At 41.2% G+C, this 24,623-nt stretch overlaps 1 protein-coding gene across 2 annotated transcripts in view; it reads right to left on the bottom strand.

Annotated features, from left to right (window-relative positions):
* LRRC7 (leucine rich repeat containing 7) overlaps positions 1-24,623 on the bottom strand; it is a 399,545-nt gene that overhangs the window by 294,395 nt on the left and 80,527 nt on the right. For both annotated transcript variants that reach the window (XM_075936231.1, XM_075936230.1), the window contains exon 2: positions 10,331-10,406. In XM_075936231.1, coding sequence (XP_075792346.1) covers position 10,331 — 1 coding nt within the window. In that variant the 5' untranslated portion in view covers positions 10,332-10,406. The remainder of the gene's footprint in view (positions 1-10,330; positions 10,407-24,623) is intronic.

Here is a 24,623-nt window from a genome sequence, read left to right as displayed (position 1 = left end):
GAATCCAATGAACTCATTGCTACTGAACCCATATCAGGGACCAACTGAGAACTTCTGAATTTCAGCCTGAATAAGAAAAACTTAATTTGGACACAGCTTGACATGAAGCCTATTTTTCCTTCTTGCAAAGAGAAGCAGATGATATAACACAGAGTGGAACAATGCCCTGAAAGCTATTTTGCTGTTTATAAAGGAGGGACCAGAGATCACCTACTGGACAGGTGGGAAAACACTTTTTCTAACAGGTGTTCTTCGAGATGTGTTGCTCATGTCCATTCCATTATAGCTGTGTCTCCTTGTCACATGCATTGGTGCCTAAAGTTTTCCTTCAGTGGTATCCATAGAAAACCAGCTATGACACCTTCTGAAGTGTTGCATGCTGCTCATGTGGGGGGCAGGGCAAAGGGGGCAACTGCCTTGGAGCCTGGCAATTCAGAGGGGCCCAGGACTCCCATTCACTGCTGCTATTAATGTGGCAGTGGCGGCAGCTCGAGTCACAGGCTCTTTAAATCACAGTTGGAGTCCTGGGCATGGTCCAGGCAACACTAAGAGCCAGCTGCCACACTCCTGCCTTTCTGTCCAAGGCCCCATCCCTTCTCAGAGCGTGGAGCTGTCCTCCACTAGCCAGGAGCCCAGCTAGTCAGTTGGCTCCCCTGACTGTGCATGTATACACCCAGTATAATTAGCACCACTGGCTCCAGTGATGATGTGTAAAGGCACAAAGGGGGCTTATGTCTCCAATGCTGTGGGGATGAGGAGCAAGGGGCTAGCAGCCATTGGGCAGAGCCATCCCCGGCCCCGGACTCTGGGGAGTCCCACAGGGCATTCTGGGGAACAAGCAAGGGGCCTGGTGCTAGAAGCTCCCAGCTATATCATTCTACTTCCTATTGCTGGTGAGTGCAGGAGGCAGTTCCACCCCTTTCTCCAAGCCCTCCACCCCCAAGCAATGCAGTCCGGGGAACTAGCAGAGTGCCTGGTGCTATCAGTAGTGATTGTCACCCCCTCCACTCACTGGTGGCGGGAAGTGAGGAGTAAAGTCGGCTGGGACTTTGCTTCCCCCTTACACAACCAATGAATGTGGGGGTTACCCCTGCTGTCATTACCAGGCCCCCACTAGTCTCCTAGGCCATGTCACTCAGGGAAGGAAGTTTGGGAGAAGGTGGTCCCAGAATATACCCCTGGGGGACACCACTAGTTACCTCTCTCCATTCTGAAAACTGGCCATTTAGTCCTCCTCTTTGTTTCCTGTCTTTAACTAGTTATCAGTTCATGAGAGGACCCCTTATCCTATAACAGATTACTTTGCTTAAGAGCCTTTGGCGAGAGACCTTATTAAAGGCTTTTCTGGAATTCTAAGTATGCTATTTCCACTGGAAAAGAAACACGGAGTCCTGTGGAACCTTATAGATTAACAGATGTATTGGAGCATAAGCTTTCATGGGCAAAGACCCACTTCGTCAGATGAATGTAGTGGAAATTTCCAGAGGCAGGTATAAATATGCAGGCCAGAATAAGGCTAGAGATAATCAGGTTAATTCAGTCAGGGAGGGTGAGGTTCACTTCTAGCAGCTGATCTGGAGGTGTGAACACCAAGAGAGGAGAAACTGCTTTTGTAGTTGGCTAGCTATTCACAGTCTTTGTTTAATCCTAAAATGATGGTGTCAAATTTGCTGATGAACTGTAGCTCAGCAGTTTCTCTTTGAAGTCTGGTTTTGAAGTTTTTTTGCTGCAGGATGGCTACCTTTAAATCTGCTACTGTGTGTCCAGGGAGACTGAAGTGTTCTCCTACAGGTTTTTGTATATTGCCATTCCTAATATCTGATTTGTGTCAATTTATTATTTTACGTAGGGACTGTCCAGTTTGGCCAACGTATATAGCAGAGGGGCATTGCTGGTACATGCTGGGTTATAGTTCATTGGTAGATGTGCAAGTAAATGAACCAGTGATGGTGTGGCTGATGTGGTTAGGTCCTGTGATGGTTTTGCTGGTGTAGATATGTGGGCGGAGTTGGCACCGAGGTTTGTCGCATGGATTGGTTCCTGAGTTGGAGTTACTGTGGTGTGGTGTATAGTTGCTTCAGGTTGGTGGGCTGTCTTTGGATAAGGACTGGCCTGCCTCCCAAGGCTGTGAAAGTGAGGGATAATTGTCCAGGATGGGTTGAAGTGACGAGGAGTCCTGTGGCACCTTATAGACTAACTGAAGTGTAGGAGCATAAGCTTTCGTGGGCAAAGACCCACTTCGTCAGATGCATGTAGTGGAAATTTCCAGAGGCAGGAATAAATATGCAGGCCAGGATCAGGCTGGAGATGACCAGGTGGATCCAATCAAGGAGAATGAGGCCCACTTCTAGCAGGATGGGTTGTAGATCACTGAGGATGCGTTGAAGAGGTTTTAGCTGAAGACTGTAGGTGATGGCCAGTGGTGTTCTGTTTGTTTCTTTCTTGGGCTTGGACATCAAGGTACAACCTCATTTGCTCCAGCCTCTCAGACAGAGACCAACACCTACAAGATCTTCACCAAGCATTCTTGAAACTACGACACCCGCATGAGGAAGTGAGGAAACAGATTAACAGAGCCATACATGTACCCAGAAGCCTCCTACTACAAGACAAGACCAAGAAAGAAACCACATTAGTTATCCTCCAGTAATTTGGTACTGAAGCTGATTAAAAGGCTGGCTAGGAGGAAGGGGGGGAGCGGGAAAGCCAAGCTGGCAGGGGAGTGGTCGGGGACTGGCCAGGGGAGATCAGGGAGGGGGGCAGCCAAGGGGAAGCAGAGATGGTCGGTCGGGGAGGAGGTCTGGCGGAGCGGGGCTGACTGAGGGAGATCGGGGGAAGTGAGGACAGCCGGCAGGAGTGGAGCTGGCCAGGGGAGTGCAGGAGGCGGAGGGGAGAACTAGCCACTGGAAGCAGCGATGGCGGGGGGTGCAGCGGTGCTGGCTGGGGAAGATTGGGAGGAGGAACTGGCAGATGGGAGGTAGAGCTGGTGGCGGGGGTGGGGGTTGGGTACAGCGGGACTGCCTGGGGGAGATCGGGAGGAGAAGTGGGGAAGAATCAAACAGCTGGCCAGGACGGGGCAGAGAGGGAGGAGCATATCAGCCGATGGGGAGTGGGACTGACCCAGGTAGTGCAGATCCCGGGCGCTCCCGCCCCCCCACAAAGTCCAGGTGAAGCACGAAACCATGCACTTGACCAGTGCGCAGGAACACGGACCGGGCTGCCCCTCCTCCTCACATGCAACCAGGGCTCCCAGCGCTGATTGTGCCCCGCCTCCCAGCCACTCCCCTCACCAGGCTTCCCGACGCCCAGTCGGAAAACCAGAAAATACCAGACATTGCATGTGTCCTGTATTTTCTGGATTTTTTTTACCAGACAGAGCCCCAAAAAACTGGACTATCCAGTAGAAAACAGGACACCTGGAAACCCTAACACATTAGGGTATGCCTGAGAACCCCCGGCACACCCCGTATGCATGCCAGTGATGACATTGCTTATATTAGTGTAAAAACTATAGTATACAATGGTGAATCAGACCTATTATTCTATATTTACAGCTTCTTAAAAATTTCTAGTTCAGATTAGTTAGGAGTCAAAGCACAGATATATGTACAAATGACTTCTAAAAAAGGTGTATTAAGTTTGAAAATTTGCATAGACCAGGATTATCATCGTATTTATTGAACTGGAACTGTGAGATTCATGAACATCTATAACAGACAAAATTATAATAAAGGTATTTAATTGCTACACACTTATCTTTTATGATAGAGACAAGATAGAACCCATCAAACAAAGAACCTGTCTTCCGGATTTAAACTCAACAATTATAAATGCCATTCTGATATAGAAATAGAAGTCGTTACTGATTTATGGAACAAATTGTTCCTTCAAATTTCCTTTAATTATTTCCTTTCTTTTTAAAGGAACAATCGGTTTAACAAATCAATGTACGAAATTTTTTCAGCTTGTTGGGAGGTCCCCTGAAGGGGGCTACAGCTAACCTGCTATGTCACTGTTGCAGCAATTTTTTAAAAAATGTGCAAAATAGGCCTATGCTTTGTTATATACCATAAGTAGCCTCTACATTTATACCTATAGTTTTCAAGCACAATCCCACTCCCCAAAATTTGTGCATTTACATACATCCACTCATATAGCATGTGCAAATATTTTGAGTGCAAATCTGGGTTTATGAATAGATAAAATAGTGTTTGTATGCAATGGAGTACAAACTTACAAATGTGGTTACTTTAGAAGTTTGGCTTAATACTTGATAAACTAACAATACGTCAACAGAATCCAAGACTAGTATAATACACAGGCTCATTCATATATAATTAGCACCACCTATCAGTCCAAATAAAAATGTTGCTCAAAATCTGAAACTTGGTCACCTCTAATTCTGCACGTAACCACATTCTTTTAAATGTATGTATATAGTTTCATAGGGTATGTCTACACTACCCTCCTAGTTCGAACTAGGAGGGTAATGTAGGCATACCGCACTTGCAAATGAAGCCCGGGATTTGAATTTCCCAGGCTTCATTTGCATAAGCGGGGAGCTGCCATTTTTAAAACCCCGCTGGTTCGAACCCCATGCAGTGCGGCTACACGGGGCTCGAACTAGGTAGTTCGGACTAGGTGTACCGGTAGTTCGGAATAGGAAGCCTAGTCCGAACTACCTAGTTCGAGCCCCGTGTAGTCGCGCTGCACGGGGTTTGAACCAGCGGGGTTTTAAAAATGGCGGCTCCCCGCTTATGCAAATGAAGCCCGGGAAATTAAAATCCCGGGCTTCATTTGCAAGTGCGGTATGCCTACATTACCCCGCTAGTTCGAACTAGCGGGGTAGTGTAGACATACCCATAGTGTGCAATACAACCTATTAAAAAAGTACATCCTCATGCATAGTTTTACGTGCCTGATGTAAATGAAGATATTTGTCTGGCAAAAATATAGACAAGATGCAGAAAAGGAAGAAAGGAGAGCTTCAGGATACAGATCCTGGACTTCAGAAAAGAAGAATTTGATTCCCTTGAATTGATGGGCAGGATCACCTGAGAGGCTAATATGAGGGGGAAAGGAGTCCAGGAGAGCTGGCTGTATTTTAAAAGACCCTTATGAGGGTACAGGTCCATAATATCCTTACGTGCAGAAAGAATGGCAGATATGGTAATTGACAAACTTGGCATAACAAAAATCTCAAAAAGGAAGCTTACAAGAAGTAGAAATTTGGACAGATGACTAGGGAGAATTATAAAATTATTGCTCAAGCATGCAGTGGGTTAATCAGGAAGGTCAAAGCACAATTGAAGTTGCAGCTAGCAAGGGATTTGAAGGGTAACAAGATGGGTAAGTTAGCAACAAGAAGAAGGTCAGGGAAAGCATGGGACTCTTACAGAATGGGGGAGGCAATCTAGTGACAGACGTTGTGGAAAAAGCTGAAGTACTAAATGCTTTTTTTTTAACCTTGGTCTTCACAGACATGTTCAGCTCCCAGAATGCTGCATTGGACAGCACAGTATAGGGAAGAGGTGAGCAACCCTCACTGGTGAAAGAACAGTTTAAGGACCATTTAGAAAGCTGGAGAGGCACAAGTTCATGGAAGTGGATGCAGTTCACCCAAGGGTGATAAAAAAGTTGGCTGATGTGATTGCAGAGCCATTGGCCATTATTTTTGAAAAAATCATTGCAATTGCTGGTGGTCCCAGATAATTAGAAAAAGACAAATATAGTGCCTATATTTAAAAGGGGAAAGGAGGAGGATCCAGAGTACTACAGAACAGTCAGCCTCATCTTACTCCCTAGAAGAATCATGGATCAGGTCCTCAAAAAATCCATTTTGAAACACTTGGAGGAGAGGATGGTGATCAGGAACAGTCAACATGAATTCACCACAGGCAAGTCATGCCTGACCAATCCAACTGCTGTCTATGATCAGATAACTGGCTCTATGGATATGGAGAAAGCAGTGGACATGATATTTCTTGATTTTAGCAAAGTTTTTGATATGGTCTCCCATAGTATTCTTGCCAGGAAGTTAAAAAAGTATGGATTGGATGCACTATAAGGTGGCTAGAAAGATCATCAGACTCCATGGGTAGTGATCAACAGCCTGATATCCAGATGGTAGCTGGTATCAAGCAGAGTGCCCTAGAGATCACTTCTGGAGCTGGTTTTGTTCAACATCTTCATTAATAATTTGGATGGCGGTATGGACTGCACCCTTATCTAGTTTGCAGATGACATTAAGTTAGGGGGAGAGGTAGATACGCTGGAGGGTAGGGATAGGGTCCAGAGTGACCTAGTTTGTCATCAAATGAAATCTGATGAGTGTCAATAAGGACAAGTGCAGAATCCTGCACTTAGGATGGAAGAATCCCATTCACTGCTACAGGCTGGGAACTAATTGGCTAACAGTTCTGTAGAAAAGGATCTGGGATTACTGTGGAAGAGAAGCTGGATATGAGTCAACAGTGTGTTCTTGTTGCCAAGAAGGCTAACAGCATATAGGGCTGCATCAGTAGGAGAATTGCCAGCAGGCTGAAGGAAGTGATTACTTCCCTTTATTTGGCACTGGTGGGATCGCATCTGGAGTGTTGTGTCCAGTTCTGGGGTTCCCCCAGATACAATGCTTGTAGACAAATTAGACTCCAGTGGAAAACACTGAAAATGATTAGGGGGCTCAGCACATGATTTATGAGGAGAGGCTGTGGGAACCGGGCTTATTTCATCTGCAGAAGAGAGGGAGGATTTGATAGCAGCTTCAAGTACCAGAAGGGGTGGGGGATTTCCAAAAAAGACAGAGAGAAGCTGTTCTCAGTGGTGACAGATGACAGAACAAGGAGCAATGGTCTCAAGTTGCAGTGGGGGAGGTCTAAGTTGGATATTAGGAAAAAATATTTCACTAGGAGGGTGGTGAAGCACTGCAACAGATTAACTAAAAAGGTGGTGGAATCTACATTCTTAAAGATTTTTAAGGTCCAGGTTGACAAAGCTCTGGCTGGGATGATTTAGTTGGGGTTGGTGACTCATTCCCAGAAGCTGTGAATACCAACAGAGGGAAAACTGCATTTGTAATGAGATAACCATTCTAAGTCCTTATTCAGTCCTAACTTGATCATGTTAAATTTGTAGATGAATTGCAGCTCAGATACAGATTAACAAAACTACCCCGTGTGACTAAACCTATCTAGTTACATCTTGAATTTCTATTGCTTCAATAATTGTCATTTCCTGCATATTAAACAAAATAGTTTATTCAAAAACTCCAAGGACACACACAGCACAGCTGGTGCAAACTGGTCTAGTTCTGTTAGATCTGACCTAATGGCTAAGGAATAACGGGGTTTGATAACCCATTGACTTGCACTTTTTGTATAGTCATTTACTCTTGTGCAAAATTAATGGAAAAAGGATATAAACCCTACATAAGTGGGATGTTCATGTTTTACATCCATTTGGCATAAATGTAGTGACAGCTCCGGGCTGGATTCAAAAACCAATTACTCCAGTTTTAGGCTGGTTCTAGCCATTGGAGTTACATTAATCTAAACCTGGGCTACGTCTACACTGGCAGCTTCTTGAGCAAGAACTCTTTTGTGGAAGAGTACTTGCGCAAAAAGTCTCCCGCAAGAGAGCGCCTACACCGGCATGTGCTTTTGAGCAAGTGATGTGCTTTTGTGCAAGTGCGTCTATGGCAGTGTGGCCATTTTAGCCAAGCTCTGTAGGCCATTTTAGCCATAGGGGTTTCTTGCACAAGAAATTCATGTTGCTGTCTACAGTGCCCTCTTGTGGAAGAGCTCTTGTGCAAGAGGGCTTATTCCTCATGGGGAAAGGAATAACTCTTCTGGAAGAAGCCCTGTTTTCCGACACTGTACTATAAATTTACTTGCGCAAGAACGCGCGTGCAGTGTAGACACTCAGCAAGTTTTTGCACAAGAAGAGCTGTTCTTGCGTAAAAAGCCACCAGTGTAGACGTAGCCCTGAAGTAATCCAATGATAAATCAAGTCCAGTGCAAAAGAATGGAAAGTGTGATCATACTGTCTAAGTTCGATAGGCAAATGTAAAAATGCAATTTCATTCTCAATTTACAGTAAAAGCACCTGTCAAAGTTTTGTTAGGAGCAATACAAGGTCAGATATTGCCTAACTTACACAGAGATACGAGTGGAGTTAGCTATATTCAAAAGGCGGTTCATTCACTCCTCTGTATTCAGGGGAGTTATCCAATACCATGACTTCAGTGGGGAAAGTTTTACCTTGATGTCAGTTTCACTAGGTAGGGCCTAACTTATGAAGTATGCTGCTGGAGGCAGAAATTCCCTCAATACAGAACATCTGGCTTGTTAATGAAGCCTAACTAAAAAGTCCATCTGTGGCAGGAAAGCATTAAGTACCTCAATGCAAGTAGATAATACAGTTTTTGAGTTACATTTCATAAACATAAAAGTGGTTCCCTAAACCAGTGTAAATCAGCAGATCTTCATTAACCGCAATGGGCTGGATCCATTTACATCCAGCTGAGAATCTGGGCTAGTCTTTATATAACCACTAGTGCCATTAAAACTGCTGTAAAAATATGCCAAGACATATTTCTAAACGCAGCTGCAGTGAGTTCCCTGCGGATCCTGGCAGCGACAGGGAAGTCACCATGGCTCTTGGCAGCTACAGGCAATCACAGGGAACTCACTATGGCTGTGTCCAGACTCAGGGGTTTTTTCGAAAAAAGTAACCTTTTTTCAAAAAAACTTCACCTGCGTCTAGACTGCAGCCGCGTTCTTTCGAAATTAAATCGAAAGAACACAGCTTTTCTTTCAACGGCGGTAAACCTAATTTCATGAGGAAGAATGCCTTTTTTCGAAAGTGCTCTTTCGAAAAAAAGGCATTCTTGAATGCAAACAGACTGCCTGGGTGCTCTCTTTCGAAAAAGCGGCTTGCTTTTTCAAAAGTTCCGCTTACAGTCTAGACGATCTTTTTCGAAAGAGGCTTTTTCTAAAGTATCTTTCGAAAAAGCCTCTTTTGAAAGAGGCTTGCAGTCTAGACATAGCCTATGAGTTCTATACGGCTCACAGCCCTGCTGCCTCCCCAGGCCAGGCCAGGCCACCTGCAAATACATGGAACTATGAGTAGCAATTCCATAAATTGCAAAGGTTTCCTGTATTCTGATTTTTCAAGCTTATATAAAAGTTTATCACTAGAGGAAACAAGATGTGAAACAAGATGTGTGGAACAACATGAGTACTAAAAAATGCAGTATGAATATTTTGTCATCTGCAACAAAAGTTTCCATTGTATCAAGTGTTTACGTTTGAGTACAAAATTTTATCACATTTTCTTAGATCACACATATTTTTATAGTTTGAATTATGGCATTTGAATTATGGCAATTTGGTAAAATTCATCCTTGGACCAATTCTGCAATTTCTTCAAGTTTTTGAAAATTTAGAAACTCTAAGATGAGGTAAAAATAGACAAACTGATGCTGCCAAATTCATCACAATACACAGGTCACATTTCAGAAGGAAAAAAGCAACTGCACAAAAAATAACTCTGAACATACCACAATGCAATAAAGACAATGGAAAACTTTTTCTGACAAACTGTCATATATTCTTGCTCACTGTTCAATGCAGTAATTTCCTAATTCACTTATTCCTACTCATCTAAATGTCATACATTCTGTAATAATCTTTCATATTACACTCCTTGAAAATGTCATAAGCTAGTGATAAAAATGGAACAAACCCTATTGGCATGTTGATATTGTTTGTCTGCACTGAGATTCATTAAAACTTAACCTTTCAAAATAAAGTTAATGTTTACTAGCCAAGTAAAGAACATACATCATTGCAAAATGAGCATATGTGGGCATTTCACAGATGATCCTGTTGGCATTTAGTACTTAAAGATATTTCTTACTCTCTTCCACAAAATGAACCTTCTCAGATCTGAGCTGAGCAATAGTAAATGATACAGGGACAAATTCTACTCTCAGTTATATAAACCTGGAATAGCTACAATGACTTGAGTGGATCTAAATGGAATTTAACTAATAAGGTTACATTTAGCTTAAAATGAGCAGAGATATCTTGAAATAAGTTGGAACTCAACATCCTGCAGGACAGAAAGGAACACTCCATATATTGTATTGCACTAAAATTCTATTAATTTCTTAAAATGAATCATTAATGTTTTCTCTCCTCTTTGTTTAAATGTTAAAATAATGTTTATCAAGCACTGCCTACCACCATTTCAGAATTAAACATTTGATTGCAAGAATATTGTTAATTTTTAAATTAATACTTGAAGAACAAAATAAGGCAGTATCTACTTGCTAATAGTTCCAGTAGCTGTAGACGTCTATGTAGTGATCATGTCGACTCAAGAATTTTTCACATAGTGCGTTCCTTTAAAAAAAAAGATAAATTTTAATTAGCATGTTTAAAAAAGTCCCCATGCGAGTATAACTAGGTTCAGAATTTTTGCTGAAAATAACATTTTAAAATAAGTCCTTATAACACATCTGAGCTAGGAAGCTGCCCACCTTGTACATATACCACTGTTTCACTAAAGTTACTCAATCTAAACCAGAAAACCTGAGGTGAGGAACAGGAGTGTGGGTTGAGGGAAGATATTTCCTAAAAAGCTGGGAACATTGATGGCCAAATCTCAAGCCCAGTGCAAAATCATTCAATTAGCAATCTATTTCTCACCCTTCTGTAAGGCCTAAAATCTAGTACTCTTGTCTAATCCATCCACTCTATGCCATGACAACTGAGACGAAAGAAGATGAAATATTTAAAATGCTGGGCATGTGTACGGAGGGAGTTAGGGGAATCATTGCAGGAGCAGTACTGATAACATACAGAATCTAAAAAAATCATGAGACTGGCTTAAAAAGTTATGAGACTGAAGGGATTGGCTTAAAAAAATCAGTTTTGAAACCCCCCTACCTTTCTCTTCTTGTTTTTGTTTTCTTTATTTTTCCTATTTGGAAAATATTCAGAAAACTTCCAAAATTAAACTTTCCACAAAAATAAACTGTTCCTAAAACAATATTTTTTTCATTAGAAAAAAGATCTGATTGAAAAAAAAATCAATCCTCTTTAGTTAGCATTTTGGCAGCCTTTTTTTGATTTGGTAACATGCAATTACCTAAATTTCTGGCCATACAAATTCCACAGGTAGATAGAGAATTCCAGGAAACCTGACTTCTTAAGTTTTACAGATAAAGCTGGTTTTAAATTTTCCATTAACATGTAACATCTTGTAGGAAAAAAGGACATTTTACCAAAATTAAGTTTCTATATTGAGTTCAGTGAAATATAATTTAGGAAAAAACTGAACAAAGCATTGTGATGAGGTTGAAATGTTCTGTGTCAAACTTAGACAAAGATAGGTGAAGTAATATCTTTTATTGGTCACCCACCTAGTCTCTCTAATATACTGGAATCAACACAGCTACAGCGGTAATTCATACAATACTTTTACCCTTCCCAGAAGATAATGTGTTCATTTTTTTGCATCTGAAGCAACTTTTCTATTGTTAAATCAATTTTATTTTATCTCATATTACATTACAATAAAGAAAAAAAGTCAAAATTAAAATGAAACCTTTCAAAATGGAGTAGTCTGACTGATCCAAAATATATTACTTATGAAAATTTTGTTTCATAGGAAATTGAGAACTTCAAGCTTGTTTTTGTTTTGTTCTGTTCTGACTCAATTGAAAGCAAATGCTGAAATATAAATGTCTGCTGTGGAGCAGAAATTCCAATTTCAATCATCTCCAGTCTCAAGGCAATAAAATAATTCCTGCTACAAACAAGAAGGCCACTGTCTGTTTAGGCTTCAAAATATACTTTCCTTAGATACAAGTGTATCACATACTGTTGTGTGATACACTTGTATCCCCAGAGAATGCTATACACGTGAATTTTATTGATGCATTTAGCCCACAACCCATTGGGGAAGGAAAGAGAGCCACATGTGAATGAGAAGGGGATGCCCCACTGTAGAGACATTCAACAACTCAGTCACTGGAATACTGAAATGACTAAAAAAAGATTACAGAAATAGCTATACAAAACTAAACTAGAAACTCCATTTATTCTTCAGGATTCTTTAAGCTAACATCTGACAATACACAATTATACAACACACAATACAGACATACAATACACACATAGCCAGTTTCAATCACTCATATCTTTTACACCATGAAAATAAAATATACTCAAGCAAATAAAATAAAATTATAAGTATTAAGATTTTTTTCTAGTATTTCAAGAATAAACAGGGTAAAAAAAACAACCCAGCAACATTTTAAAGTCTTCTATAGATGTACTTGTATAGTACATTGTTGGTCACTACTACACCTTCAGGGGAAAATTACTCTTCAAAAGGCTTCTAAAGAGTATCTGTACATACAGAAACATCATTTGAAAACCTTTTAAGAAGCCAGACTCATTGCTTACGGCTATCAATCTTTGTGTTCCATGCCCCATTCTGAATGACAAAATGGCAGCATGAGATAATACTTTTATCAGATTCCATACAGAAAACTATATTAAAAGAATGTTGCAAAGTCAAGCCCTTAAAAGTTAGGAAATGCCAAAGAAAGCTGATTGTGCAACTTTAATTTTATCCTCTGGAGTGTCTACAATTACATTATGCTACAGTTTTTAATTACATGATCACATCAGTGGGGCTTCAGAGGACTCTCACTGCTGTTGAATTACTCAGAAAATTAATTCTACTGAGCATGTACAAATGGTGATTTTCCTACTGCATATAACTCACTTGAATCTGACCAAAATTTCACTGAAATAGCAAGAAATACAAGACCTTTGATAAATTTCAACCTCTTACACAAGACTTTTCCTCCCAACTCCTCTGTGGTGAGAAAATGGTTCAAAAAGTGGTTTGTGCCCACGAAAGCTCATGATAGGTGCTGCAGAACTATTTGTTGTATTTTCATTTTTTTCAGTTACAGACTAACACGGCTATCCCTCTGAAACTGGTAGGAAATGTGTTTCAATACCAACATAATGACCTATTTTTTCACAGCTCCTGTCTCAGACATATTGCAACAGATCTGCTCAAACATAAAACAACAATTTGAGGCAGAGACCAAGCACTGAATAATTTCATTCAAACATACAGAACTCAAAATAGGTTAAAATGGAAAATGTTAGATCCCCTTAACTATAGGTGTCACTACTGCTACTCCTATAAATTAGCCTAAATAGATGCTGGCAAGGAAATTCAACAGCATACCTGTAAAGTTTAGAATGCCAGCTCTCATTTGTGTGCTGCAATGAATGTGTGCTCTTTTGTTTACAACTCTGAATTGTAATAAGGAAAAAGAAAGAAATATTAAATAAAGAAAATAGTGAGCATTGACAGATTTGGAGCTGTAAAAGCTCTGTTATATGGCATATTGGAGAAATGGTGGGTGCAGGTTAATTGAATATTCTTGTTCAATATTCATACTTTACCAATGGAATACTTATTTTCAAAGAATCAGAATACAAAAAAGGAATAAAGTATAAAAGACTATACAAGTACTCACCCAGTAATAGTACTGCACTGCGGGATTTCCTATACAGTAGGTCACCTTATAACATTACATATTGCTATAGGCAGTGCATGGGGTACATGCAAACTAATACAAAATTATGGGTAATGTGAGAAGCTGCTACTTGAGGACAGCTCCCCAGCCTGTCCCCCAGCCCATACTCCACCCAGGCCCCACTCCCTCATGTTTCCCTCTTCTCTATGCTCACCCATTCCACAAATTCCTGAACCCATATGATATGTGGGAAAAAAACCAAAAACTCTTCTAAAAATTCTTTCTAAAGAAAATGCAGCATGTTTTCCACTGCATATCAGACTGTGAAGACTGAACATGCAGAAGGTACCTAATTAAAAGCACTAAATTCGAGAATAAAAAAATGCCAGACAGGTTTTTTGATATACCCTGAAGTTTGTCAAAGATTTAAGTTTGTCAGAGATTTATTTGCAAAAACTTTGTAGTAAGGAGCAAGTCAGTTGTCCTGCTGAATACAGCACTAAATATTATGGAATATATGATGCAGCCCTTTTTCTGTATTTCTAGGCTGCTTTTATAGTTTAAATATACTCTTAAAAAGTAGAGATGGGCAATATAATGGTGGTGGTTCACCGGGGTAGCCACTGGCAGACTGCTGCCACTGTATTTACCTGCGCCTCCTCAGGTACTCTCAATTGTAGCTCCCATTGACCATGGTTTGCCCTTCCCAGCCAATGCATGCTGCTTCCTGCAGCTCTCATTGACAGGAAATGAAAATCTATGGCCAACGGAAGCTGTAGTCATCTGTACCTGCGTAGGCACAGGTAAATATAGCAGTAGTGGCCCAGTAAGAGATAACTCTAGGGAGGCCAGTATTTGTCCACCCCTGCTCTTAAGGCTTCATAAGGCAATCATTCCAGATTACTGCATATTTAAATTCACATTATTTTAAATTGCCAGTTAGAGCAGTTTTGTATGTTCATAACAAAGTTCATCGCTTTTAGAAAAAAAGGAACACTATTTTGTGTAATTTTCATAGGAAGACATGTTAATGAAATTTCACTGTATATTTATATTAAAATATGTTTTAAAAGATTTTAGGCATAACAAAGGCTTTTATATCTTAGAAAGGTGCTGATTTTGGTGGAGGGTTCTCTTAAAACTAATTTATAAAATAGTCAGAAGTCAAAGGGAAACTCCTCTGTTCAGCTATCTGGAAGAAAAGGAATGTTGGCCCTTTAAGATCTCTCTTCAACTTGGGATGAAAGGGGAGGAGGAATGGATAGAAAGGACAAGAAGATTGTGGGAGAACATTTTTGTACTATAGTAATTAAAATTAAAATTGTATTTTAGATAAAGATGGCCTTTTGAAGAATTGATCTAAAAACATGTCTAAAGATCCAAGCATTTAAGGCTAAAGCTGAATATTCAGATTGTGCATCTAAACATATATGCAAAGATTTTTTTAGCAATGTGATTTTATAATCTTCATTCACAAACTAATGAAATATTTAAATAAAATTTTAAACTAAGGTCTGCATACATAATAATGCACAACTGTTTTTGTACGTAAATGCCAGTTAAATGGTTACATTACCACTTAATGTCTTTTTCATAGATGCAATGTTATGCTAATAGGCCTGGAAAACTGGAAGGCTTTTCACTTTTAAGTTAACAGACCCACTGCTGGGGAAGAGTCACCAGTCTGAAAACTGCAATAGCTTGCTGTGGGAGCCTTCAGGAAAGGTCAGAAGAGGGATAGGAAGAGGGGAGAAATTGAGCATTAAGACCCAGGGAAGACATTGTCTCCCCTTGCCTCTCATGGAAACATTAAAACTATACCGAACATAATTTATTTTTTCTTTGATTCAGAAGGCACTTCAGTATCCTGCAGTGCCTCTGGGTCATCATTATCAACATCAATTATCATTGTAGTTGCAGAAGATGCAGAAGATGTAGGAGATAGGGCTGAATCTGTAGTGACCTTATGATATACCTTGGAAGCAGCATTTTTGAATAAATCCTTGGTTTCAGTTTGCTTGTCTTGTGTCCCTTTTGCATAAAAGTAGAATGCAGAATATGCAATTGCATAATGTACTGGGCAATATACTAGTTCTGGTTATTAGATGAAGATTGGTATTGGGAGATATCAGAAATGCTGGTTGAGTGTTGGATAACAGAGCTTTTACTGTAGTGTGGTACACTGTTACAGAATGTTAGCATTGTTTGAAGAATGTGTTCCGGTACCACTGCATGTGCAGGGTAGAGCTTGTTTGCACTTCCTCTGCACAGAGGCCATAAAACTTTGGAACTGGTACCTCAAACACAACATTATCTATCACATACCTACCTGGTATCCAAAACACCACTGCAGACAAACTCACTCATTGCTTTCCCTTATAACATGAGTGGGAGTTGGGCAATTCCATCCTACATATGATTTTCCAATGCTGGGGATTTTCCCAATTTGACTTATTCGCAACAGCCCAGAACAAAAACAAACAAACAAACAAAATAAAAAAAAACAACCAGAGGTATGCTGCTTGGTGCATACAAAAACATACCTCCCCAATCTCTGCACCTCTTCACTCAATCCTTGATTATTTACTGGAACTTAAATCCACAGGCCTCTCTACTAACTCCATCAAGGTCCATCTCGCTGCCATCATAACATACCACCATATAGGATATAGTGCCATAGTATTTGCACATCCAATCACCAAAAGATTTATGAAGGGCATCCAGGCACTATACCCTGATATCAGACCACCAACACATCCCTGGGATCTACATCTTATCCTTAATGCACTCATGCACAAACCCTTTGAGACTTTGGCCATATGCTCTCTCTTACACTTCTCCACGAAAACAGTCTTCCTGATCACAGTCACCTCTGCCAGAAGGGTGGGAGAACTCCAAGCTCTCATGGCAGACCCTCCATACACCACCTTCTTTCGAGATAAAGTCATACTTCACACATACCCTAAATTTCTACCCAAAGTACATTATTCCTTCCATCTAAATGAACCCCTTCAGTTACCTACATTCTTCTTAAAACCACACAGCAACAGTTCTGAGTCTGCCATGGATACATAAGATGTGCACAGGGCACTGTCATTCTATCTAAATCGAACTAAACCATTTAGAAGGACTCCTAAGCTCTTTATCTCTACCATGCCATGAACTCATGGAAACACCATCTCCAAACAGAGACCATCTAAATGGATATATGCCTGTGCAACCAGCTCTAACAAGTCTAGCCTCCTGTCTCCATCACAGCTCATTATACATGTTCCATCTACACATCCACTGCCTTCTTAAGCAATGTTCCTCTTGTCAACATATGCATGGCAGCCTCATGGGCATCAAATCTCAGATTTGCACAATATTATGCCATTACAAGACACTGCAGCTGACACTAGAATGGGCAGAGCTGTTTTGTCCGCAGCCTTCTGGCCTGATCTGAAGCCCTTACTGTCCTAAGGGACACTGCTTACAGTCACCTCAGTGGAGCACCCATAGGGACATCTCTCGAAGAAGAAGAGGTTACTCACTTGTCCAGTAACTAACATTCTTTGAGATGAGTTTCCCTGTTGGTGCTCCACTAACAATCCTCCTCCCCTCTATTTCGGATATAAAACTTGTCTGTTGTAGAGAAGGAAGTGAAGAGCCTGGACCACGGGCACGCTATTTATACTCTGACAGCTCGTCAGGCAGCCAAAGTGGGCGTATGGCCCAAAGTGGGCGCAGGGGGGAGAGGTACTTCTGAGAAAATTTCCAATCAAAGGCACTGAGATGCACCTTGACCTTAATAGAGCACCCAGAGAGACATCTCTTGAAGGAGAATTCTCCCTCCCTAACGCCCTCCCTAAAAAATACAGGCAGTCCCCAAGTTACGCGGATCCGACTTATGTCGGATCCGTACTTACGAACAGGGCTTTTCTCACCCCGAGGACGCGGGCGGCGGGCCCACCCAGACGCGCCGCTGTCCCGCCACCTGCGTCCTCCGGGGCGAGAAAAGCTGCTCCACGTCTCCCTGGTCTGCTGGGGGGCCTCCCCCCAGCAGACCAGGGAGATGTGGAGCAAAGCTGCGGAGGACCCGGGCGACGGCACCACAGCGCGTCTCAGTCCTGCCACCCGCGTCTCCATGGTCTGCTGGGGGGAGGGCGCGCAGCAGACCAGGCTTTTCTCGTGGACGCCTGTGGTAGAGCAGCTGGGGTGCTGCTGGTTGGTCCCGCAGCGCCGCTCCTCGGCGCTACTGGACCAACCCGGCAACACCCCAGCTGCTCTACCCCAGGCGTCCTGATTCAGCCACTGCTGGTCAGTTTCAGCAGCGGCTGAATCAGGACGCCTGGGGCAGAGCAGCTGGGGTGCTTCTGGGTTAGTCCAGTAGCGCCTAGGAGCGGCGCTACTGAACCAACCCAGCAGCACCCCAGCTGCTCTGCCCCAGGCATCCCCAAGTCAGCCGCTGCTGAAACTGACCAGCGGCTGACTACAGGAAGCCCGAGGCAGAGTTGCTCTGCCCCGGGCTTCCTGGAATCCGCTGCTGATCAGTTTCAGCAGCAGCTGACTTGGGGACACCTGGGGTAGAGCAGCTGGGGTGCTGCCGGGTTGGTCCAGTAGCGCCTAGGAGCGGCGCTACTGGACCAACCCGGCAGCACCCCAGCTGCTCTGTCCCAGGCGTCCAGATTCAGCTGCTGTTGAAACTGATCAGCGGCTGATTCAAGGAAGCCCGGGGCAGAGAAACTCTGCCTCGGGCTTCCTGTAGTCAGCCGCTGGTCAGTTCAGCAGCGGCTGAATCTGGACGCCAGTTCCGACTTAAGTACAAATTCAACTTAAGTACAAACCTACAGTCCCTATCTTGTACGTAACCCGGGGACTGCCTGTATATTAAAAAATCCAAATACAGTCCATAGTAGCATACACAAATGTTCAGGGTAGTAATTTGCTCTTTCTGATCCCACTTCAGTATGTGCCTAACCAGGAGGACCAGAAGCTCCCTAGAAGTGAGAGGACTGCCAGCATCAAAACCATGGCCGTGCCCCCACTTTGTGCCTCTCCCAAAACTACCCCTATTCTATTCCTTCCTTCCTGCTCACTCCTCTTTGCCCCTGCTCACACTTAAGGCAAGTAGAAAGTGATGGGGGAATGTCCCCATGGCAAAGCCCCCATTCCAGCACCTCTGTGCCTAACTATAAACATATGAGTAATCCCAGTGACATCTGTTAAGCATGTTGAATCTGGATATCTATTATTTTAGAAGTCTCCAAGCTTATGGGGAAATTAATTTAAGCAAACCAGTACAGGCTCTGCAGAAACATAACCTGGAATATATTTCAACATCATTAGTGTTCCAATGAAATATTTTATTCAGTTGGAAAATTCAATATTGAGAGGTGTTTAAGCACAGAAACATACCTATGTTTCTTTGCACAATCAGTTTCATACCAAAAAAAGTTTAAAAAAAACCAAACAGGGTGGATAAAAATCAGTGATTTTTTTGTTTTGATGTAAATTGGATTTTTCATTTTTTTAAATCACAAAAATGCTAAATTTCTCTTTTAAAAATAACTGTTACAATTAAATCGCATTACAGACATGCTACGCTTACATTTACAGTCTTATACAAATGAATTAATGGCTCTAGTCTGTCCAGTCTAACTACCAGCTCTCCCTATATTTCTCTGCACTTTTGCCACAGAAAAATTGTCATGGCTTCCAAGCATAAAAGAGACCCTATCTGGGAATATTTTGAAGAAATTTATTTCCAGGATAAAAAAGAAAAATGTACCAAAGTGCAAGCAGTGCAAGAAGATGATGCAGAGCCAATTTGCAAGAATGAAACATCATTAGGAAAACTGCGTAATGGGAGAAAATTATATGGATGAAGATGTGGACATGTCTGAAGAACAATGTGGATCAACTGGCCATTCTTCAAGATTCTCTCTATGCCTTTTAGTATAAGGGTGATTTAACAAGTACATTTCCAAGCTATTTGCTATTGTGGATGCTGCTAGAAAAAAAAATAGCTTAGCTAATCCTTATGGTTTGTTTAATTAGTTAACTAGATTAGAATCTATCACCTAGGTATACAGTACAGAAAGCTGCAGTATAAAAAATCTAAGGTTGCCAGTTGCCAGTGAGTGTCTTTTTCTTATTTTAGATTACATAATAAATGACTCTTATTTTAGAACATCAGGGCCATGGACCATAACGGTGATGCTATAAGTTTATTCTAGGGATGTTAAATTGTGGTTATACAAATAATCATGTAATCAATACAATTTGTATTGACTAGACAATTAGTCAATAAAGACCGCTCTGCAGAGCTGCAGAGGGGTAGCTCCAGGAGCTGGCTCGAGTCGGGACTGAGAGCCACCTGCACTGTGGCTCTTCATTTTAAATGTAGTAAGAGCCACTGGACTGCTCAGTCCCAGCTCACACTTGGTCCAGCAGCCCCTGTTGATGGCAGCCAGCCCTGTCTGCTGCAAACAGAGGCTGCTCCAGCACCAGCTCCTGTTCCTGGTGAAGAGGGCTGACTGCGGCCAAGGGCTGCTGTCGGAGCAACTCCTGCACATGGCCAACCTGATAGTACCAGAACTGGTACTGGGGGGAACCAGCTTTTAAGCCGGCTTCCCCTAGCGTCAGTTTCTGTCCCCCCTCTTGCTGCCTCACTAACATCCCTGGTCTTTCCCCTATTTTACTTCAGCGTAACTCAGTTTTCCCAATAGAGTCCCATTCTATACTGGTTTTCTCAAAAAACCTGAAGTGCCACAGTGAGTTCAATGGGGCTTCCTCTAAAATTAAGTGCACTCTAAGCACAGTCAGTCCTAGCTTTTTTAGTTACTTGGAATTAGATCTACATCCTTGCTCAAAAAATATAAATTATTAACTGAATAATAGAGTGAGAAGAATGACTATTAAAAATAATTTTTGAATTTTGTTTCAGGATCCCATTTAAGAGTAAGAGACCATCTATCTGCAACAACTTCAGGGTCATTCTTTGGTACTTTTAGCAGCAGTGCTACGACTAAACATATTTCAGAAAACAAAGTCCTGGTAGCAAGGAAAAGATTTAAAGTATCCAGTAAACCATCTCCACGGATGGGTTTGTACTAAGGACCAGCTAACACCAGCAAAATAATAGATGAAAAAATTGCTCATTAAATTTATGCCACAAATTCTCCTTTTCATACTGTTAACAATAAACACCTTTATTCACATGACTGAGTCCTGATAATCAGGTTACACAGGTTCTTAGAGATATGTGTCCCTGTGGGTGCTCCATTACCCACCCTCTTCCCTTCTTTCTTGGGAGGTAGTTCTCTATTTTTGTCTCTTATTTAGATACTCGGGCATAAACGAGGAACTGAGGAGGGAGTTACACCACGTGTGTGAAGCAACAGGCGTGAATGGCACAAGGCAACTGGTGCACATGTGTGGCCCAACAGACTATTGCTGTGCAAAACTTTGATCTGCAGTGCCAGGGCGATATAGTAGAGCACCCATGGGAACATACATCTTGAAGAATCATTGTTACTACACAAGGTGAGTAACTTTCTTTTCTGAAGATCTGTATGGTAGAGTTAATAAAACGTGAAAATTAACAAAAAAGGAGGACAGCTGTCAACTGGCAACTTAGGAGACTGCTGCAACTACAAATGTGAAACTTTTATATAACATTTAAGGTTAGTTTATTAAAATATAAGTGCTATTGTGTTTGTGTGTGTGATTAGTTCTTACCATTCCTAATGTATTGCCCCTGCATCTGCTGTTTGACACAGGCAATGAGTATTATGTATTATTTCCTAAATCAATAAAAATCAAGTTATTTAAAATCAAGTTATTTATTTATATAAAGTATACCCTCTTGGATGTTATAAATGTTGTATGTAATGTATTGTAAATTAACATATTTTAGTGATCAGATTTGCACCATTGTTTAAGAAATATGTGAAATAGTGGGAAACTTGAATTAAATCAATTATTTTTTTCTTGGTGATTTAAATCAATGACATTGAAAAAGGGATAAACATTGAGATGATAAAATTAGCAGACAATACAAAATTACTCAAAATAGTTAAGTCCTAAGCAGACTGCAAAGAGCTTCAAAAGGATCTCACAAAACTGGGTAAGTGGGCAACAAAATGGCAAATGAAATTCATAGTTGAAATACAAAATAATGCCCAGTGGAAAACATAATCCCAACTATACATATAAAATGAAGGGGTTTAAAGTAGCTGTTACCACTCAAGAAAAAGATCTTGGCGTCATTGGGGATGTACAATGACAGTCAAAAAACTAACAGAACAAAGGGAATCATTTAAAAGGTATAGGAAATTAGACTGAAAATATCACATTGCCTCTCTGTACCTCCATAGTATGGCCACATCTTGCATATTATATACAGATGTGGTCACCTCATCTCAAAAAAAGCTGTATTTCAGTTGTAAAAGGTTCAGAAAAGGGCAACAAAAATTAGCAGCAGTATGGAATGGTTGTTATATGAGGAGGGATTAATAAATCTGGAATTTTTCAGCTTGGAAAAGATGACCAAGTGGGTATAAAATAGAGGTATATAAAATCATGACCAATGTGGAGAAAGTAGATAAGGACGTATTATTTACTCCTTCTCATAACACAATAACTAGTAGTCACCAAATTAATTAATAGGCAGCAGGTTTAAAACAAACAAAAAAGAAGATTTTTTCATATAACACATAGTCAAACTGAGGAACTTCTTGCCAGAGGATGTTGTGAAGGCCAAGACTATAATGGGCTTCAAAAAAGACCCAGATAAATTCATGAAAGATAAGTCTATTAATGGCAGGAATGCAGCCCCCAGACTCTGATTGCTAGAATCTGGGGATGGGCAACAAAGGGGTAGATCACTTGATGATTACCTGTTCTGTTTATTCCCTACGGATTACCCAATGTCAGAAGATGGGATATTGGGCTAGATGGACCTTTGGTCTGACCCAACATGGCCATCTTATGTTCTTAAGTAGTAAAAGCAGATGAGGAACACTGGATCACATCATAATTGGAGCATATATTGATAGTCATGGACTTGTAAATGTATATTTTGATCCTATTATTTAAAAAAATAAAAAAAAACAAATAATTAAATGAATAATAATTGCACAATTCAGTCTTTCCACCTCATAATTTACTGATTATTATGATACAGATACTCACCTATAAGTAAAATCCCTGACTTCTTTAAAAAAATCCCCATTTGTCAGGCTGCTTTTAAGTTGCAGTCTGTACAAATCATCTGGTCAGTTCCTCCTCTACGGAAGGCAGTCAATAACATTCAGACAGGCAGTATTAAATTTAGCTAAAATCATGCTCTCCTGCTAACTTCCCCCATGACTGTATAAGGTCTGAAAGGCAATGAAACCACCCATAACAGTGCTGGCGTGGATGCCAATCTTATGGCCTTGCAGAGGTTCCCAGCTGGGACCCATGTCTACAATACAACTGACCCTGATCCACAAAGTCCAGAAAGACCACTGAGCTGGTGGCACTGCAGTGGCCATGGCATTATAGGAAATAGCTGCGCCTCCGCCTATCTCTTCCAACCTGGGGATACAAAAACAAGACTCAGAAGACCTCTCTGCAAGGTTAGTGTCAATGTGCTGGCTTAGTCAGAGCCAAAGCAAGGTGTCCCAACATGGGACACATCCTGCTACTGCCTTCTCGCTCCACTCCTCTACAAGGACATTGACCTCAGTCAGTCTTCTTCTGTGAGGCAGTGGCGAATGGGAGACATGCTAGGTGCTCACACGGGAAGCAGGCCTTCAGCACCAGGGAATGGCAGTGCTGAGGGTCTCTGGAACCAGAGTCTTTTTCTGAGTTTCAGTATCTCTTACAGAGGCCATTGAGATCTGCACTGAAATGCTTGGCTTGGGGTCGGATGCCACCTTTGCCTGTTGGGGATGGAGGACTGATTCAGTGGGGAATAATTTTAGCCTAAAGTCCCTCTCCTTTTCAGTTCTTAGGCAGAAAAGTCTACAAATTTTATGAGTTTGATGGTGTTCCCCCAAAAGCCTGTGGATGCCTCTTGGCCTAGGCTTCTGAGAGGATCTGCACAGTTTGATCCTCTGAGACAGAGATATACTTTCAGCCCCCAGGAGGGGAAGAACCCCCCAAATGAATCTTATCTTAACTAACTGTACAACTACTGAAACCTAACGAATCCTAAGTTAACTATTTACATATACAACAAGAGAAAAGTCCCCTGGGAATCGCTTGCTGTAACAAGAGAAGAGATCGGCTCCATCAACTGTCACTGGCAGTAAGAAGGAACTGAAGAGGCGGCAGGTTTGCACGGACCTATATACAGTGCTATGAAGGCACAACTCCAGGGAGCTCCACAGCCAATCTGATGGTACCACTAGGAGAAAAACCTTTTAATGATTTTGCACATGGCGCAAACACAACTATCTAGAATTGACATGAGGAAGCACTAGATGACAACCAATTTACAATGTTTGTGTTGTAAAACCAGTCACAATAGCTAATCTGAAAAAGTGTTACATGAGAGTTTATTTCATACTATTTTATACAAATGTTACATACTAATAAAAGAAAGGCCAATAATTATGCAGATCCTCTGCTTGACCATTTTTTAAGTCACATTTATTGTCACCAAGATGTTAGGTTTAAAGATAAGGAAGCAGGAACTGCACCATTTTATAGCATGCTCTATGTATTTCACTGAAGTGCCAGGCATGCAAAATAGTTATTTTGTAGTTTTGACATTTCATATATCATATACCATGCTACTGTTAACTTGTTGCATGTAACAGTTCAAATGCAGGTATGTCACATGACTTTAACTTGAAACAAAATTATAGACCCCCTCTATTTATCGGCTAAATATTGTTGTGTATAATGTAGTTATCAAAAATAGAATAAAAGTAACTGTTATCCTAGAAGTTTGCAATTTCAAAGCATGTCACCAAATGATTTTTATAAAATATTCCCAAGTTTATCCACATCATGCAGATGTGAGGAAAATAGGTACAGAATACAACTCTGACCTAGACACTGTGGTTCATTAAAG

This window comes from Pelodiscus sinensis, chromosome 9 (genome assembly GCF_049634645.1).
Source record: "Pelodiscus sinensis isolate JC-2024 chromosome 9, ASM4963464v1, whole genome shotgun sequence".
Lineage (NCBI taxonomy): Eukaryota > Metazoa > Chordata > Testudines > Trionychidae > Pelodiscus > Pelodiscus sinensis.
The sequence above is the reverse complement of the archived record's forward strand: the minus strand, read 5'-3'. Positions and strand labels throughout refer to the sequence as shown.